We start from the raw sequence: 18,532 nt of genomic DNA on the forward strand, positions 1-18,532 counted from the left end.
AACGTGGTAGCGGTTCGGATGGAGAGTCAAGGGCGGATCTTGGTGATGTTGTGAAGGTGAGACCAGCAGGCTTTGGCGATGGATTGGATACGTGGATTGAATGAGAGAGCGGAGTCAAGGATGACACCAAGGTTGCGGGCTTGTAAGATGGGAAGGATGGTTGTGGCGTCCACAGTGAAGGGAAAGTTGGGAAGGAAGATAAGGAGCTTTGTCTTGGACTTGTTGAGTTTGAGGTGGTGAGAGGACATTCAAGTAGAGTATAGTAGGTCAGTGGCCTCACTGACCGCTGGGCTTTGGGTACTGTCCCCTGGGCTATTGGCAGCAACCACTTGATGCTGAGATCTAGGAGCTGATTACTGGGCCAGAGCAGGGGCCTGTCCCGAGGGTGTCATGTTTCCCATTGTCTCCATTTGGACCCTTGCCCTTGGCAAAAGAGGTTTCAGCATTGCGGGAGGAAGGTAAACTCCTTACCACCGGCTTTAAAGCAGTCAGTCGCCCCGCCCCCTCCTGTTACCTCACTGTTCTCAACGCAGCCCACACACTTTGCTCCTCTAATGGCAACCTACTTCACTGTACCTCGATCTCGTCTATCTTGCCAGCGACCGCCTCGCCTACATCCTGCCTCTGGCCTGAGATGCCCTCTCCCTTCACATCCAACAAACTGATCACTCTCCCCAAATTCAAAGCCTCATTGAAATCACATCTCCTCCAAGAGGCCTTCCCTAAGTCCCCAATTCCTCTCCTCCCACTCCCTTCTGTGTCAGCCCTGCACCTGGATTTGTACCCTTTATTTACCCCACCCTCAGCCCCACAGTACTTATGTCCATATCCGTAATTTATTTATTTATAATTCATGTCTGCCTTCCCCTCTAGACTGTAAGAGCGCCTTGTCGGCAGTGAACCTGCCTAACAAATCTGTTATGTTGTACACTCCAAAGCACTTAGTAAAGTCCCTGCACATAGTAAATGCTCAGCAAATATGATTGAGAAAGGTGCTCTCTCTCTCTCTCTCTCTCTCTCTCTCTCTCTCTCTCTCTCTCTCTCTCTCCCTCTCTCCGAGTCACCTGCCAGAAGCTGGGCCCTCAGGAAAGTCAGAGGCAGAGAGTCCCAGAGGTCTTGGGTGCTTTTTTGGCCAGAAGCCTTCTCGACTTCCTGCCCAGTCCGAGCAGTCAGTAAGCCCATTTACCTCTGTCCTTGCTGCAGAAGGGGAAAGATTCCTCACTGCCTGGGGCCCATGAAGAAAGGCAGCAGGCCGTTCAGGACCGTCCAGGCTCCTGTAGTCTGTGGAGCCCAGCATCAGGTAGCTCCTGGCAGGTGGGAGAGGCAGAGCTCATTTACCAGGGACGTTTTGGCCAAAGGCTATTTGTATCCAATTTGCATGGCATTGATCCACGACCTTTACATTCCCCCATCTATCTGATGAGAGGATATCTAAAGAGAAGCATTGTGGCTTAATGGATAGAACATGGTCCTGGGAGTCAGGACGACCTGGGTTCTAACACCAGCTCTGCCCGCATGTTTTTTGCCAATTGCTTGCTGTGTGACCCTGGGCAAGTCACTGCTTGTTTACTTGTTTTGATGTCTGTCTCCCCGCTTCTAGACTATGAGCCCGTTGTTAGGTAGAGATGGTCTCTATTGCCGAATTGTACATTCTAAGCTCTCAGTACAGCGCTCTGCACACAGTAAGCGCTCAATAAATATGATTGAAGGAATGAATGAATGAACTTAATTTATCTGGGCCTCAGTTTCCTCATCTGTAAAATGAGGATGAAGAACTGTGAGCCCCATGTGGGACAGGGACTGTGTCCAACAGGGTTAGCTCGTGTCTACTCCAGCCCTTAGAACAGTGCTTGGCACATAGTAAGTGCTTAACAAGTACAATAATTATTATCTGCGCCCCCTCCACCTCCTGCCACTCCCTCAGCCTCCCTCCACCCCTCTCTGCTTCCTGCAAACCCCTTTATTCTCTCCACCTCTGACCTACTCCGCTTCCTTTATTAACCCCCTCCATCCCTTGCCACCTCCCTCCACCTTGCACCGTGTCCTGCCCTGTCCCACTCTCTTTTTTATGGTATCTTTTAGTGCTTACTATGTGTCAAACACTTTTCTAAAGTGCTGGGGTAAGTACAAGTTAATTAGGTCAGACACAATCCCTGTCCCACGTGAGGCTCTCGCAGTCTAAGTAGGAGGGAGAACAGCTATTGAATCCCCATTTTACAGTTGAGGAAACTGATGCAAGGAAAAGTTAAGTGACTGGCTCAAGGTCACACAGCAAGCAATTGGCAAAGCTGGGATTAGATCTCCCTCTGATTCCCGGCCCCTGCTCTTTCCACTAGACTATGCTGCTTTGGGGGGGAAAGCTCTCCCCACCCAGAAGCCAGCAATGTCTCAGAAATGCCATTGCCTGGGTCAGAACGCCCAAACAAGGAATGATGCATTCATTCCACCATGTTCGTGTTTATTAAATGACAAGGTTTGGGAATGCTTTATTAGTTTGCTTGGCTAACAGCAGTATGATTTTGATTCTTTGGGAAAGACCAGTTCACTGTAGCTGCATTGAATCTCTTGCTTTGCCGGTAAAAGAAAAATATGCACACTGAAATGTTTGTTTTGAAAAATTTATTCATTCATTCGATTTTATTTATTAAGGGCTTACTTGTGTGCACAGCACTGTACTAAGCAGTTGGGAAAGTACAGTATAAGCAATAAAGAGTGACAGTGAAGCCGAGTCTGGGAAAACCAAAGACCAAAGTCAACAGCCTCTTCAGAGAATCACTCATCCTGTTCCCTGACATTGCCCTGGGGGCCCGGAGAGCCTTGGAGTGGGGTAGGGATCAGAACACACTCGAGTCCCGGGCCATGCTCCACCGGGCCCCCGATGGGATGAAACCCTCATAGATGAAACCCCGGTACGACAAGGCTCCCAATAGGATGAAGCCCCTGATAAAACGAGATCCCTGACAGGATGAGGCCGGGATGGGATCAGACCCCCGATGGGACAAGGCCGGGATGGGATGAGACACCTGACAGGACGAGGCCCGGAATGGGATCAGACCCCTGACGGGACAAGGCCAGGACGGGATGAGACACATGACAGGACGAGGCCCGGAATGGGATCAGACCCCTGACGGGACAAGGCCAGGACGGGATGAGACACCTGACAGGACGAGGCCCGGACAGGACGAAACCCCTGACCAGACGAGGCCCAGATAGGACGAGATCCCAGACAGGATGAAACCCCGCTAGACCCCAGACAAGATGCCAAGTGTGAACTCAGTCCCCCAGCTCGTGCGCCGTGGAGCTGGCTCCTAGCCCCTCGCGTTGGTTTGTTTCGTTTGTTTTGTTTTTCGATGGCATTTGTTAAGCGCTTACTATGTGCAGAGCACTGTTCTAAGCGCTGGGGGGGGGGGTACGTGGTGATCAAATTGTCCCACGTGGGGCTCACAGTCTTAATCCCCATTTTACAGATGAGGTAACTGAGGCTTGGAGAAGTTAAGTGACCCCTCTGCCACAGGCCTCCGAGACGGTGCCCATCAGGAACACTGACACCTCGCTGTCTCCGTACCTGCCAGGGACAGAGAGCCGTAGGGACAACCCTAGGGGTAGGGACCAGGGCTCCTGCCCCTGCCCAACTCCTCGTGGGCCCAGGCTGGGGTACCTGGAGGTCCAACGTCGAAGAGATCGGGGAGCCCCGCGGTTACCCCACCTCGCTGCCAACCCGGCCAGGCGCTTAGTACAGTGCCCTGCACACGGTTAGCGCTCAATGAATAGGATTGAACGAATGACCGTCCGCCAGACCCGGCCTGCCTCGGGACGATTAACCCGTTCGGCTCCCGGCGGGTGCAGGTGCAGGTGCAGGTGCAGGTGCAGGGGGGCGGGGCCGAGCACAGAACGGGGCGGAGTCCCGTGCAGGAGGGAGGGGCGGGGCCCGGGGAAGGATGCGGGAAGGGGCGGAGTCACGGAGTTCAAACGCTCAGTGCAGTGCTCTGCACACAGGAAGCGCTCAATAAATAGGGTTGAATGAATGAATGAGTCGGACGCAGGAGGGGGCGGGGTCGGATGCAGAAGGGGCGGAGTCAGGTGCCGGCGGGATCGAGTGGGCGGCTGGGCCGGCGCCGACCCTCCCCTCCCCTCCCCGGTCCTCCTCCTCCTCCTCCTCCTCCTCCTCCTCCTCCTCCTCCTCCTCCTCGTCGTCCCCTCCCCCAGGGGACTCCCGCCGGTGGCGGCGGGGCGGAGGCGTTGGGAGGGAGGGAGGGAGGGGCGCGGACATGGCGGCCAACATGTACCGGGTCGGAGGTAGGAGCCCCACGGGGCCGGGCCGGGCCGGGCCGGGCCGGGCAGGGCCGAGCAGCCAGACTAACCCTAATCCCGACCCCCGGGCCCCCGGGCCCCCGGGCCCCCGGGCGGGGCGGGGCGGGGAATCGGCCCGGTGGGGGGGTGAGGGGCTGGGGGGGCCGGGGCCGGGCCTCTTTCCCTGTCGGGTGGACAGGATCCTCCCCACCCCGCCCCGCCCCGCCCGTGGGGGGGGAGGAACTTGGTGCCTTGTGGCTTGGACCAGGGGGATGAAGAAGGGCCGCCCCATGCCCTGGGCCCGAGCGCCCGCTCCTCCGGACCCCCGTCCCCCGGCCTCCCCCTCCCCCTCGGCCCCTTCTCAAGGACCCGCCCGCAGGAGGACCCGGCCTGGGCAGGGGCAGGGGCAGGGCAGGGGGTGGGCAGGGGCTGGGCAGGGCAGGGGGTGGGCTGGGCAAGGCAGGGCATGAGGTCTCCGTCCCCCAGCGCGGGTCTGGGGGTCCCGAACGGAGGAGGGAGGCAAGCGAGGCCTCACACCCCACCCCCCCACCCCCCGCCCCCGCCTGCCCGGCCCGGGTCCGACCTGAGGTCCGACCTGAGGTCCGACGCTCCCGCCTGCCCGGGACCGGGAGAGCTGGGCCCCTCGGCCGGGCAGACACTCCCGGGGAGCCTGGATGGGGGAGCCGGAGCCGGAGCCGGGGGGCGGGGGGGGGAGAGAGAGAGGGGAGAGAGAACGTATGTGTATCGGGGAGGGAGACTCTGTGTGTGTGTGTGTGTGTGTGTGCTGGAGAGGGAGACTTTTGGGGAGGGAGACTCTGTGTGTGTGTGTGTGTGTGTGTGTGTGTGTGTGTATTGGGGAGGGAGACTATGTCTGTTGGGACCCGTGTGTGTATTGGGGAGGGAGACTGTGTGGTGTGTTGGGACCCGTGTGTGTATTGGGGAGGGAGACTGCGTGTGTGTTGGGACCCGTGTGTGTATTGGGGAGGGAGACTGTGTGTGTTGGGACCCGTGTGTGTATTGGGGAGGGAGACTGTGTGTGTGTTGGGACCCGTGTGTGTATTGGGGAGGGAGACTGTGTGTGTGTTGGGACCCGTGTGTGTATTGGGGAGGGAGACTGTGTGTGTGTGTGTGTGTGTGTGTGTGTGTTGGGACTGTGTGTTGGAAAGGAAGAGTGTGTGTGTGTTTTGGGGAGGGAGACTGTGTGTGTGTGTGTGTGTGTGTGTGTGTGTGTGTTGGGGAGGGAGACTCTGTGTGTGTGTGTGTGTGTGTGTATTGGGGAGGGAGACCCTGTGTGTGTGTGTTGGGACTCTGTGTGTATTGGGGAGGGAGACTGTGTGTGTGTGTGTGTGTGTGTTTTGGGACTGTGTTGGAAAGGGAGACTGTGTGTGTGTTGGAGAGGGAGACTGTTGGGGAGGGAGATTGTGTGTGTGTGTGTGTGTGTGTGTGTGTATTGGCGAGGGAGACTGTTTTCGGGAGGGAGACTCTGTGTTGGGGAGAGAGACTCTATGTGTGTATTGGGGAGGGAGACGTGTGTGTGTGTGTGTGTGTGTGTGTGTGTATTGGGGAGGGAGACTGTGTGTGTTGGGACTGTTGGAAAGTGAGACTGTGTGTTGGAGAGGGAGACTGTGTGTTGGGGAGGGAGACTGTGTGCATGTAATAACAATAATGATGGTATTTATTAAGCGCTTACTATGTGCCAAGCACTGTTCTAAGCACTGGTGTAGATACAAGTTAATCAGGTTGTCCCACGTGGGGCTCACAGTCTTAATCCCCTTTTTACAGATGAGGGAACTGAGGCACAGAGAAGTGAAGTGACTTGCCCAAAGTCACGCAGCTGACAAGTGGCAGAGCCGGGATTAGGACCCACAACCTCTGACTCCCAAGCCTGTACTCTTCCCACTGAGCCATTGTGTGTGTGTGTGTGTTTGGGAGGGAGACTGTGTGTTTTGGAGGGAGGCACTATGTTTTGTTGTTTTTTTTAAATATTTGTTAAGTGTTTACTATTTTCCAGGCACTGTACAAAGCACTGGGGTAGATACGAGCCAATCAGATTGGACACAGTCCCTGTCCCACATGGGACTCACATCCCCATTTTACACATGAGGAAAGTGAGGCAAAGAGAAGTTAAGCAACTTGCCCAGGGTCACACAGCAGACTGGTGGTTGAGCTGGGATTAGAATCCAGGGTCTTCTGACTCCCAGGCCGGGGCTCTGTCCAGTGGGCCACCACTGCTCCTGTGTTGGGGGCGACACTGTGTGTGTGTGTGTGTGTGTGTGTGTGTGTGTGTGTGTGTGTGTAGGAGAGGCACTGTGTGCGCAGGGGAGTGGAAGCACTGTAAGCGTGGGGGGTGGCACTGTAGCATTTGTGTTGGGGAGAGGCACCGTACATGTATTGGAAGGGAGACACTGTATGTGTGTTGGAGGGAAACACTGTTGATGTACTGGGAAGAGGCCCTGTACGTGTGATGGAGAGGAGGCCCTGTACATGACGGAGGGAAGGCCCTGATGGTGGGGAGGCCCTGTATTTGTGTGATGGAGAGGAGGCCCTGTACATGACGGAGGGAAGGCCCTGCAGGCGTGATGGTGGGGAGGCCCTGTATTTGTGTTGGAGGGGAGGCCGCTTGTGTGTGTGTGTGTGTGTGTGTGTGTGTGTGTGTGTGTTTGTTGAGGGGGAGGCACTATGCTTGCATGCTGAGGGGAGATACTGTGTGTATTTGAGTGTACTGGGGGGAGACGCTATGCCTGAGTGTGTGTTCAGTCGTATTTATTGAGCACTCACTGGATGCAGAGCACTGTACTAGTGCAGAGCACGCTGGAGAAGCAGCGTGGCTCAGTGGAAAAAGCACTGGGCTTGGGAATCAGAGGTCATGGGTTCAAATGCCGGCTCTGCCTCTCGTCAGCTGTGTGACTTTGGGCAAATCACTTAACTTCTCTGGGCCTCAGTTACTTCATCTGTAAAATGGGGATTACGATTGTGAGCCCTACATTGATTCATTCATTTATTCAATCGAATTTATTGAGCGCTTACTGTGTGCAGAGCACTATACTAAGCGCTTGGGAAGTACAAGTTTGCAACATATAGAGACGGTCCCTACCCAACAGTGGGCTCACAGTCTAGAAGGGGGAGACAGACAACAAAACAAAACATGCAAACCAAATAAAATAAATAGAATAAATATGTACAAGTAAAATAAGTAGAGTAATAAATATGTACAAACATATATACATATATACAGGTGCTGTGGGGAGGGGAAGGAGGTAAGGCGGGGGAGATGGGGAGGGGGGAGGAGGGGGAGAGGAAAGAGGGGGCTCAGTCTGGGAAGGCCTTCTGGAGGAGGTGAGCTCTCAGTAAGGCTTTGAAGGGAGGAAGAGAGCTAGCTTGGCGGATGTGCGGAGGGAGGGCATTCCGGGCCAGGGGGAGGACGTGGGCCGGGGGTCGACGGCAGGACGGGCGAGAACGAGGTACGGTGAGGAGATTAGCGGCGGAGGAGTGGAGGGTGTGGGATGGGCTGGAGAAGGAGAGAAGGGAGGTGAGGTAGGAGGGGGCGAGGGGATGGACAGCCTTGAAGCCGAGGGTGAGGAGTTTTTGCCCGATGCGTAGGTTGATTGGTAGCCACTGGAGATTTTTGAGGAGGGGAGTAACATGCCCAGAGCATTTCTGCACAAGGACAATCCGGGAAGCGGCGTGAAGTATGGATTGAAGTGGGGAGAGACAGGAGGATGGGAGATCGGAGAGGAGACTGATGCAGTAATACAGTCGGGGTAGGATGAGAGATTGAACGAGTAGGATAGCGGTTTGGATGGAGAGGAAAGGGCGGATCTTGGCGATATTGCGGAGGTGAGACCAGCAGGATTTGGTGACCGATTGGATGTGAGGGGTGAACAAGAGAGCGGGGTCGAGGATGACACCAAGTTTGCGGGCTTGTGAGACAGGAAGGATGGTAGTGCCATCTACAGTGATGGGAAAGTCAGGGAGAGGGCAGGGTTTGGGAGGGAAGATAAGGAGTTCAGTCTTGGACATATTGAGTTTTAGATGGCGGGCAGACATCCAGATGGAGATGTCCTGAAGGCACGAGGAGATGCGATCCTAGAGGAAGGGAGAGACAGCAGCGGCAGAGATGTAGATTTGGGTGTCATCAGCTTAGAGATGATAGTTGAAGCTGTGGGAGCGAATGAGTTCACCAAGGCAGTGAGTGTAGGGAGAGAACAGAAGGGGACTGAGAACTGACCCTTGAGGAACCCCTACAGTAAGGGGATGGGAGGGGGAGGAGGAGCCCACAAAGGATACTGAGAATGAACGGCCAGAGAGATAAGAGGAGACCCAGGAGAGAACAGAGTCTGTGAAGCCAAGGTTGGATAGCGTGTTGAGGAGAAGGGGGTGGTCCACAGTGTGAAAGGCAGCTGAGAGGTCGAGGAGGATTAGGATAGAGTAGGAGCCGTTGGATTTGGCAAGCAGGAGGTCATTGGTGACCTTTGAGAGGGCAGTTTCCATGGAATGTAGGGGACGGAAGCCAGATTGGAGGGAGTTGAGGAGAGAGTTGTCGTTGAGGAATTCGAGGCAGCGTGTGTAGATGACTCATTCAAGGGACATGGGACAACCTGATCACCTTGTATCTTCCCCAGGGCTTAGAACAGTGCTTTGCACATAGTAAGCACTTAACAAATACCAAAATTATTATCATTATTATTATTACTGAGTACTTGGGAGATTACAATGTAACAATAAACAGACACATTCCCTGCCCACAGTGAGCTTACAGTCTAGAGAGGGAGACAGACATTAATATAAATAAATGAGTTACAGATATGTGCATAAGTGATGTGGGGCTGGGTGGGAGACACTGTGTGTGTCTAGTCCTGTAGAGACTGTGTGTGGGAGACGGAATGTATGAGCAGGGGGAGGGGGGGAAACAGAGAGAGAAAGAGTGTCAGGGGGAGGCAGTGAGACAGAGTGCATTCCAAGTCAACTTTATACTCTGGATAAAATCCCAAAAGTCCCCATAGTCAATCAATCAAACATATTTATTGAACGCTTACTGTGTGCAGAGCATGGTACTAAGCGCTTGGAAGAGTAGACTGTAGCAAGAAGTATTTACAGATAGGTTTGTGTGTGTGTGCATGTGCGTGTGTGCGAGCACACGCATCCACACATGTGGAGGGATGGTCCTCTCCCCTTCGGGCTCAGCAGGCTGGAGCCAGGAAAGATCCCTCACGGGTCATGGCCATGTTGCCATCCCCATCGGGGAAGCAGGGAGGGCATTCTGGGCTGGCCGTCAGGGCCCAGAACCCGGCCATCCCACAGGGCGGTTCCGAAGAGGCTCTGGGCGGACGGGAGAAGCTGCACTGCAGAGTTTCCCCATCTCTTCTCTCTTCTCGTTGGATGCCTGCTCCGATTCCTTCGTCTCAAATGCTCACGTAGAGAAGCGGTGAAATGATTAAAATGACCCTAGTGGCCCCACCAGGAGTCCCTGCCCCAGGACCCTGGAAACACTTTGATTTGGGGAGAGGGGGACTGGAAAGGGGCCATGGAGAGGCAAACTCCCATTTTCAGAAATTTTGATGAAAATCTCCCCTGGCTCTGACTCCATTTTAGCTTGTTTCCCCAAAGCAGTTCCCGGGCCTGGTAGCCTGAAGAATCTGGGTTCAAATCTCAGCTCTGCCACTCATCTGCTTTGTGACCTTGGGCAAGTCACTTCACTTCTCTGTGCCCATTACCTCATCTGTGAAATGAGGTTTAAGACTGTGAGACCCATGTGGCTGTAGATGTACCCCAGCGCTTTGTACAGTATCTGGCCCATAGTAAGTGCTTAACATATGCCAAATTAAAAAAACAAAGAAAAAAAGCTGGTAACTGAAGGGAGAGTTGGGCGGATCACTAAGCCTGCTGCTGCTGCTGGGTTTGGGTTGTAGATGTCAGTGGTTTTAAGCAAGACACAACCAGGATTGTGCCGGTTCAGAGGGAAGTTGGGGCAGAGAGCCTGGGTTTTGCTGGAAGACGTCTGGTGGATTCATAGGAAGACTGAGCGGCCCCCACCATGGGCCCCTGGGGCTTGGGGGTGTCTAGCTCACTGCCTTGTGGTTCATCTCTGAAGAGAAAATTCAGGGAGGGTGGTACTCCAAGATGTGGTCCTCTTTTCTCCCCATCCCTTGTCATGCACCATCTCCCCAATTAAGCCCTCTTTTTCCTCGACTCTATCTCGTCCCTTCTGTATCCCCTAAGACCTTGGATCTGTACCCCTTGGGCATCTGGCATTTTCCTCACCCTCAGCCCCGCATCACTTATGTACATATCTGTAATTTATGTTAAGCAGGGAACTCTGTTATATTGCACTTTCCCAAGTGCTTAGTACAGTGCTCTGCATGCAGTAAGCTCTCAATAAGTACCACCGACTGACTGACTTTATGCAAAAGGAAAGTGTAAGCCAAGGCTTCATTCCATGAAGTCCAGGCTGGTGGGAGGCGCGAGACTCTGTTCTTGGCTGTGAAAGCAGTGGCTGGAGTCAAGCTAGTTATAGAACATCAGGTCTTTCACAAGGTGGTCGGGGCTCTCGGATGTACGGAAGGTCAATCCGGATTTCCACTTTCGTTTCAGATTACGTCTATTTTGAGAACTCTTCAAGTAATCCATACCTGATCAGAAGAATCGAAGAACTCAATAAAGTACGTAGCGCCAGTCCCGTGAACCCGGTTCTCTCCCGATAAGTTTGCTTTCTGAATCCCTGGAGTTGATTAGAATGCTGGTTGCATTTGATTTCCACGTGTCCACTAGTTAGTGGTTTGGGCTACTGATGGTCAAGTTGCATCTGTGCCATCCTAATTGGTAGGTATGTGCATACCTGGGCACTTTGCATTTGTCATGTGCAGGTGGCCACTTAGTGAGCCGTTGCCTGTGGTCACTACTGCCGGGAAATCAGCCCAGCAGAGCCTGTAACCAGTGGTGGTGGGTTGGGTTATGACTAACATGGATCAGTCCTTCCAATGGGCAAACAGCCCTTTCATTCATTCATTTATTCAATCAGTCAATCGTATTTATTAAGCGCTTACTACTGTGTGCAGGGCATTGTACTATGTGCTTGGGAATGCACAATATAACTGTAAAGAGTGACAGATCTTGCCCACAATAAGCTCATGGTCTAGAGAGACACCTTGACATAGGGGTTGTTGCAGTGAATTCCCTGACCCATAAGGCATGCCTAAGGCATGCCCAAGGCATGTGGGGATGGGGTGCACCCATATACAAACACACATACATGCGTGTGCACGCATGTGTACGTACACACACACACCAAGTAGGATGTCATAGAAGCAGTGATGAAAATCATCGATAACCCAAACCTTTAGTAATAAAATATGTGAGTTGACACTTTAAATGTATGTGTATGACTCCTCTCTGTGCTATTCTCTCTGACCAAAGGGATAGGGGCGGGGGAGGGCCCAGCTCAGGGCCATCTGGGGAGTGGGAGAGGGAGTCCACATGGGGGACAGACAGACAGATGATCACCACACAGGGCTTGAAAGTGGTGTGTCGTTTTCCTCTCATCTGGGCAGCAGTTGAGCACTGATAACCACATTGTGATTTCTGAACAAATGTCTGAATTTTGATGATTAAATTGTCCCTAGTAATCAGACCATGTAATTGGGTGGATGAAATACCAGTTCAATGAACAAATACCACTTCACGAAGGGCTATTAATAAATTATTATTTAATGAACTTAGCTAACATAAAGTATCCTGTGACAACACAAGTAAAAATATGAAATTTGAAACTGACCATTAATACATAGTGGCAATTTCCCTGGAGTGAGCCTGGCGAAAAGGGCCAGGCTAGGGGGCGGTGATGGTAGTAGTAGTAGTGGTAGTGGTAGTAGTAGTAGTAGTAGTATTAACTGTGCGCAAAGCCCTGTACTAAGCACTGGGAAAGAAATAAATCCATGGATGAGATGGGCTTATGATCTAAGAATAAGGAGGGAACATAGACCCATAAGGAAAAAATAAAACAATGAGAAGACCGAGCCAGCATAAAAGAGGGACAGGGATAAACTTAATATTATAAAGAGGAGGTAGGGTGGTGGGGTGAGGAGAGCAGGGTTTTGGGCTTCCCGCAGCTCAGAGTTCAACCAAGTCCAGGCCCAGGGAGGCCCCAAGACCATGGTGGCCCCAGGACCACAGTGGTCCCAGGTCTTAGGACCATGGTTGTCTCAGGCCGAGGATGGTCTCAGGACCATGGATCCTGGAGGCCCAAAAACCGTGGTGGCCCCAGGACCATGTGATCCCGAGGCTCAGGGATGACAGGATCTCATCCTCCCCAGCATCCCATGGTGCACCAAGGTGGCGAGCTGTTGGCTGCTGCATTTGACCCTTCCACCTTTCATTCATTCAGTCGTATTTAATGAGCTCTTACCATGTGCAGAGCATTGTACTAAGCGCTTGGAAGGGTACATTACAACAATGAACAGGCAGGGTGAGGTGGAGGCCCCAGGACAATATGGTGGTAGGGAGCACCGGTGGAGCAGCTCAGTGACCCGGAGAGTCAGGAGTGGCTCAGTCCTGGCCCCCACCAGCTCCAGGGACCACCAAGAGGTTGGAGTGAAGCTTGTTCTGAGTGGCCTATCGGGGTCCATCCCGGCTCCGGGTGTAAGATGGCAGCTGAGCCTGGGGCCATTTGGGGCAGTCAGTATGGTCTAGAATGGAGTACCAGGTTTCAGAGTTGGCTGGAGGAGGCCCAAGGGGCACCTCAGGTGTTTGAGGCTCTGGGCTTGGGCTAGCTAGGTTGTTGGGGGGAGGGGGAGGCTGGTGCCCTGGCAGTCATTTAGGAAGTGAATTTAATGTTCTCTAACTTCTCCCTCCCTCCCCATGTCCCCTTTGTCCTTTCCCTCACCCCCCCAAGTCTCCTGCCCCTTCCCTTCTCCATTAAGCACCTCAGTGGTGAAGGATCAGTGGGCAAAGCATCGCTCGCATCATGCCTCTTGAAATATTAATCTGATGGTCTCTGTTGGGTTTTCACTTGCTTTCTCATGACTTCAAGATGCGGGGTTGTTGGCTTGTGCCAGTGAGCGGTGATACTGTGGGTCCAGAGAACCGGGCGCCCCTGCTCGAGGGAGTCGAGGGACTGATCTGGACTCTGCCAGTGAGATAGGCAGGGGCCAGTTAGAGGGACCAAGCGATGGTGCCGTGATCACAGTGTTGTTGGGGCTGGAGGCAGGATCCCGTGGTCAAATGTACTTACGTGCTTAGAACTGGAGATTGCACCTGTCTTGTCCATGGGACTTCGCCACAGGTTTCCAGAGAAATCCTGACTCCCTACAGTTGGCAAGCGGAAGATGATGGAGACGCCTGTGATGGGTTGGCCTAGTGGGAGGATTGCAGGCTTGGGAGTCAGAGATCTGGGTTCTAATTCTGACTCCACCACTTGCCTGCTGTATGACCTTGGGCAGGTCACTTAACTTCTCTCTACCTTGGTTTCATTCATTCATTCAGCGTATTTATTGAGCGCTTACTGAGTGCAGAGCACTGTACTAAGCACTTGGAAAGTACAATTCGGCAACAAATAGAGACAATCCCTACCCAACAATGGGCTCACAGTCTCCTCATCTAAAAAATGTGGAATCAGAATCTGTTCTCTCTCCTACTTAGGTTGTGAGCCCCATGTGGGACAGGGACTGTGTCCAAACTGATTATCTTGTATCTATCCCAGCACTTAGACCAATGCCTGACACATGGTAAGCGCTTAGCAAATGCCATAATTATCATTATTGTAAAAATCAGTATTAGTATGAGTGGGAATTCTTCACCTCCCCTGAAAAGTTTGCTCTCTAGGAGCGGGTCTTGGGGACCAAGGGCAGCCAGGAATTTCAACCCAAGCCAGCGGGGCTTGTAGGGCAGCCTTCAGTCAGCGAGAACCAAGAGGTTCTCATTTCTGATTTTCCTCTTGTTTTGATGCTTTGAAAGATCAAGAAAGATGGGCAGATTCTTAGATTGCCAATCTTCCAATTCCTAAGTGTCCAAAGTGAGTTGGTTCCAATTTTGTTTTGAGCCATTCCTTGCAATTAATCAGGTTAAACTTAGGCTGACGTTAGAGTTCAGTCTCCACCACAGTCTGAGATATTACTCAAAAAAATTGGCGCCCTAAATACAATTACTGGCAAAATATGTTTTTATATTTTCTCCAGAATTTTTTTGTCTTTTCTGGTTCCAAGGAAATGATGGCTGGCATGCGCATCGTTTTGTTCTGGAACTAAAACAAGATCATTTTGGTCAGTTTTTAACGTCAAATGTTGAAGCCTGATTTTAACATGGCAGCAGCTGAGCCCAGGGTCCAACCCCGGGCCCTTCCTGCATCGGCTTCCCAGAGCCACTCCCCTCTGCCCTCCACCCGCCCCACTCTGCACCCCGGGGGCAGTCCCACCATCTGCTGCCCACCAGTCTAGGGCTCTGCTTTAGACAGAGGGACAGGGCCCTGGTTGCCCTCCTGGACATCCATTCTTACGGTCAGGGGGTCCCTCTACATCCCTGACCCTGACCCAGCAGGGACCATCCAACACCCCAACTCTCCCCTCTCCATCCCCAACTCTCCTCCAGTGACTCAGCATGGACCATCCAATAGCCCTGACTCTCCCCTCAGAGACCCAGGATGGACCATCCCTTATTCTCCCTTTGTAGACCCAGCACGGACGATCCGATGTCCCTGACTCTCTCCTAGTGACCCAGCAAGGATCATCCCAAACTCCTGCCTCTCCTGTCTTCACCTCTCTTCCTTTCCCCAGTGACCCAAGATGGACCATCCAACATTCCTGACTTTCTCTTTCCCATCTGTGACTCTCCCCTCTCCATCACCGAGTCTCCCCACAATGATGCAGCATGGATGCTTGTCAAATGGGCTCTCCAACACCCCCTGGAACCAGCTGATATTTTTGGCCTTCTCATCTACCTTTGGGAACAGTTTTTCATATACCCACTACCCACTGGGTGTCCTGAATCTGCCACCCTCCACCTCTGGCAGGATGCCCTTGCCTGGGACCAGAGGGGTTTGGGGAACAGTGTTTCCATGGTTATCGTGTCCATCCCTTTCCTGGTGATGTGAACTCCTGTCCTGGCTCTAGATCCAGACTGAAGGGTCTTAACTTTCTTTCAGTCGTATTTGAGTGCTTACTGTGTGCAGAACACTGTACTAAGCAATTGGGAGAGTATATTACAACAATAAACAGACACATTCCCTGACCACAACGACTGGCTATAATAAAAACATTACTACTACTACTTCTAATAATAATAGTAATAATAATAATTGTAGCAATTGTTAAGCACTTACTATGTGCCAGGCACTATACTATACATGTCCAAGACTGAACTCCTTGTCTTCCCTCCCAAACCCTGCCCTCTCCCTGACTTTCCCATCACTGTTGACGGCACTACCATCCTTCCCGTCTCACAAGCCCGCAACCTTGGTGTCATCCTCGACTCTGCTCTCTCATTCACCTCTCACATCCAAGCCGTCACCAAAACCTGCCGGTCTCAGCTCTGCAACATTGCCAAGATCTGCCCTTTCCTCTCCATCCAAACCGCTACCCTGCTCGTTCAAGCTCTCATCCTATCCCGTCTGGACTACTGCATCAGCCTTCTCTCTGATCTCCCATCTTCGTGTCTCTCTCCACTTCAATCCATACTTCATGCTGCTGCCCAGATTGTCTTTGTCCAGAAACACTCTGGGCATGTTACTCCCCTCCTCAAAAATCTCCAGTGGCTACCAATCTGCGCATCAGGCAGAAACTCCTCACCTTCGGCTTCAAGGCTCTCCATCACCTCGCCCCCTCCTACCTCACCTCCCTTCTCTCCTTCTACAGCCCAGCCCGCACCCTCCGCTGCTCTGCCGCTAATCTCCTCACCGTGCTTCGTTCTCGCCTGTCCCGCCGTCGACCCCCGGCCCACGTCATCCCCCTGGCTTGGAATGCCCTCCCTCCCCACATCCGCCAAGCTAGCTCTCTTCCTCCCTTCAAGGCCCTACTGAGAGCTCACCTCCAGGAGGCCTTCCCAGACTGAGCCCCCTCCTTCCTCTCCCCCTCGTCCCCCCTCCATCCCCACCATCTTACCTCCTTCCCTTCCCCACAGCACCTGTATATATGTATATATGTTTGTACATATTTATTACTCTATTTATTTATTTTACTTGTACATATCTATTCTACTTATTTTATTTTGTTAATATGTTTGGTTTTGTTCTCTGTCTCCCCCTTCTAGACTGTGAGCCCACTGTTGGGTAGGGACTGTCTCTATATGTTGCCAACTTGTACTTCCCAAGCGCTTAGTACAGTGCTCTGCACACAGTAAGCGCTCAATAAATACGATTGATTGATTGATATACTAAGCGCTGGGGTGGATACAAGCAAACCAGGTTGGACACAGTTCCTATCCCATCTGGGGCTCACTGTCTTATTCCTCATTTTGCAAATGAGGTAAGAGTTGCACCAAGAAGTTAAGTGACTTCCCCAAGTCACACAGGGGACAAGTGATGTTGCTGGGATTAGAGCCCAGGTCCTTCTGAGTTCTAGGCCCGTGCTCTATCCATAGATGACACTGGAGGGAGAGGGAACTGGGCAAAAGAGGGCTTAATTGGGGAAATCTTCTAGTATAGTTAATAGACACCATCTCTACCCTTGAGGAACTTACGGTCTTGAACAAGAGACTGCCACTGAAATTCATCACAGAAGTAATGAAGGATAAAGGTATGGTCAGAAGTGCCAAGGGGTGGAAGGGGACAGGGAAGAGGGGTGGGGGGAGTTCCCTGGCCATAGGTGGTGTGAAAGTGCTGAAGGATCATTAGATAGGGGAGAAATAAGATGGAGAGAGGAGAGGTTCATAAGGTTCCCCACAGCACTTATGGACATTTCTGTAATTTATTTATATTAATGTCTGTCTCCCTCCTGTAGACTGTAAGCTCGTTGTGGGCAGGGAATGGGTCTGTTTGTTGTTACATTGTACACTCCCAAGTTCTTAGTACAGTGCTCTGCACACAGTAAGCACTCAATAAATACAATTGACTGACTGGAAGTCCTTCTGAGGATACAGGATTTCAGAAGGGGTTTTGGAGATGGTGGGTGGGGTGGGGGGTGGGGGTTGCCAGATGTGAAGGGGTGGTGAGTCCCAGCCAGGAGGGAGGGTGTGAATAAGAGACAAGGCCCCATGAGCAGGTTGGGGTTTGACAGGAATGAGGAGAGTGAGCTGGGGTGTGTGGTTAGAGAAGAGTGGACATAGATGGTTTAGTAGTTCCTCTCTCCCTTTTTCCTCATTCCCCTTGTCTTCCACCACCCCTTCCTCAAGCCACAGGCGTGGGGAACTCGATCTCCTCCAGGCTCACAGTTAGATGGGTCAGGTCCCCCAGAAAAAATACTGTATCTGGAAGAATCTGAAAACACACCTTGGTGCAGTTGTAAACGCTGAGACAGTAAAACGGTGGTGCTCGGGCAATTAGGAGAAAGGCAGGGTCCCATGGACCAGAAGACCTTGGGGAACGCCTCAGAGTCTGGGCAGATGTGAGCATCTCCTGCCAATGCGGGTTCTCTGGGGGCAGGGACCCTTAGGGGGTGAGGTGGAGGCAGTGGGCCAGCACACAGTGCGGCTAATGGCCATTGGAGGCAGAGCTGTTTTTCCTTCTTGGGTCCATTGTCAGGAGCTTTGCTCCAGTAATAATAATAATAATAATAATTATGGCATTTATTAAGCTCTTACTATGTGCAAAGCACTGTTCTAAGTGCTGGGGAGGTTACAAGATAATCAGGCTCACAGTCTTAATCCCCATTTTCCAGATGAGGTACCTGAGGCACAGAGAAGTTAAGTGACTTGACCAAAGTCACACAGCTGACAATTGGCAGAGCCTGGATTTGAACCCATGACCTCTGACTCCAAAGCCCGTGCTCTTTCCACTGAGCCAGCGGCCTCTCATAGGCCTCGAGCAGAGGGGATGACCCGTCAGGACTCAGAATCTGAATGCCCTGCGGGGAAAGTCTGGTAGTTCGGCCCAGTTGATTTGCTTCTATTTTTATTTCCTAGACTGCGAATGGCAACGTGGAAGCCAAAGTGGTGTGTTTTTACCGGCGTCGCGACATCTCCAACAGCCTCGTAATGCTTGCTGACAAACATGCTAGTAAGTGGATTGAAACAGGTGGTCCCAGGGGAGGGTGCGGCGAGTGGCCCGGGGTGGGGAGAAATGGGAGCAGTGTGGCAACCTAGGGAAAAGAGCAAAGGCCTT

General features: G+C 52.4%; 1 protein-coding gene across 3 annotated transcripts in view; it reads left to right on the forward strand.

The window, feature by feature from the left end:
- The first annotated feature begins 4,249 nt into the window (after positions 1-4,249).
- MTA3 (metastasis associated 1 family member 3) overlaps positions 4,250-18,532 on the forward strand; it is a 68,864-nt gene continuing 54,581 nt past the window's right edge. For all 3 annotated transcript variants that reach the window (XM_038751633.1, XM_038751635.1, XM_038751634.1), the window contains exons 1-3: positions 4,250-4,296; positions 10,882-10,949; positions 18,334-18,427. In XM_038751633.1, coding sequence (XP_038607561.1) covers positions 4,269-4,296; positions 10,882-10,949; positions 18,334-18,427 — 190 coding nt within the window. In that variant the 5' untranslated portion in view covers positions 4,250-4,268. The remainder of the gene's footprint in view (positions 4,297-10,881; positions 10,950-18,333; positions 18,428-18,532) is intronic.

This window comes from Tachyglossus aculeatus, chromosome 9 (assembly GCF_015852505.1).
Source record: "Tachyglossus aculeatus isolate mTacAcu1 chromosome 9, mTacAcu1.pri, whole genome shotgun sequence".
Taxonomy (NCBI): Eukaryota; Metazoa; Chordata; class Mammalia; order Monotremata; family Tachyglossidae; genus Tachyglossus; species Tachyglossus aculeatus.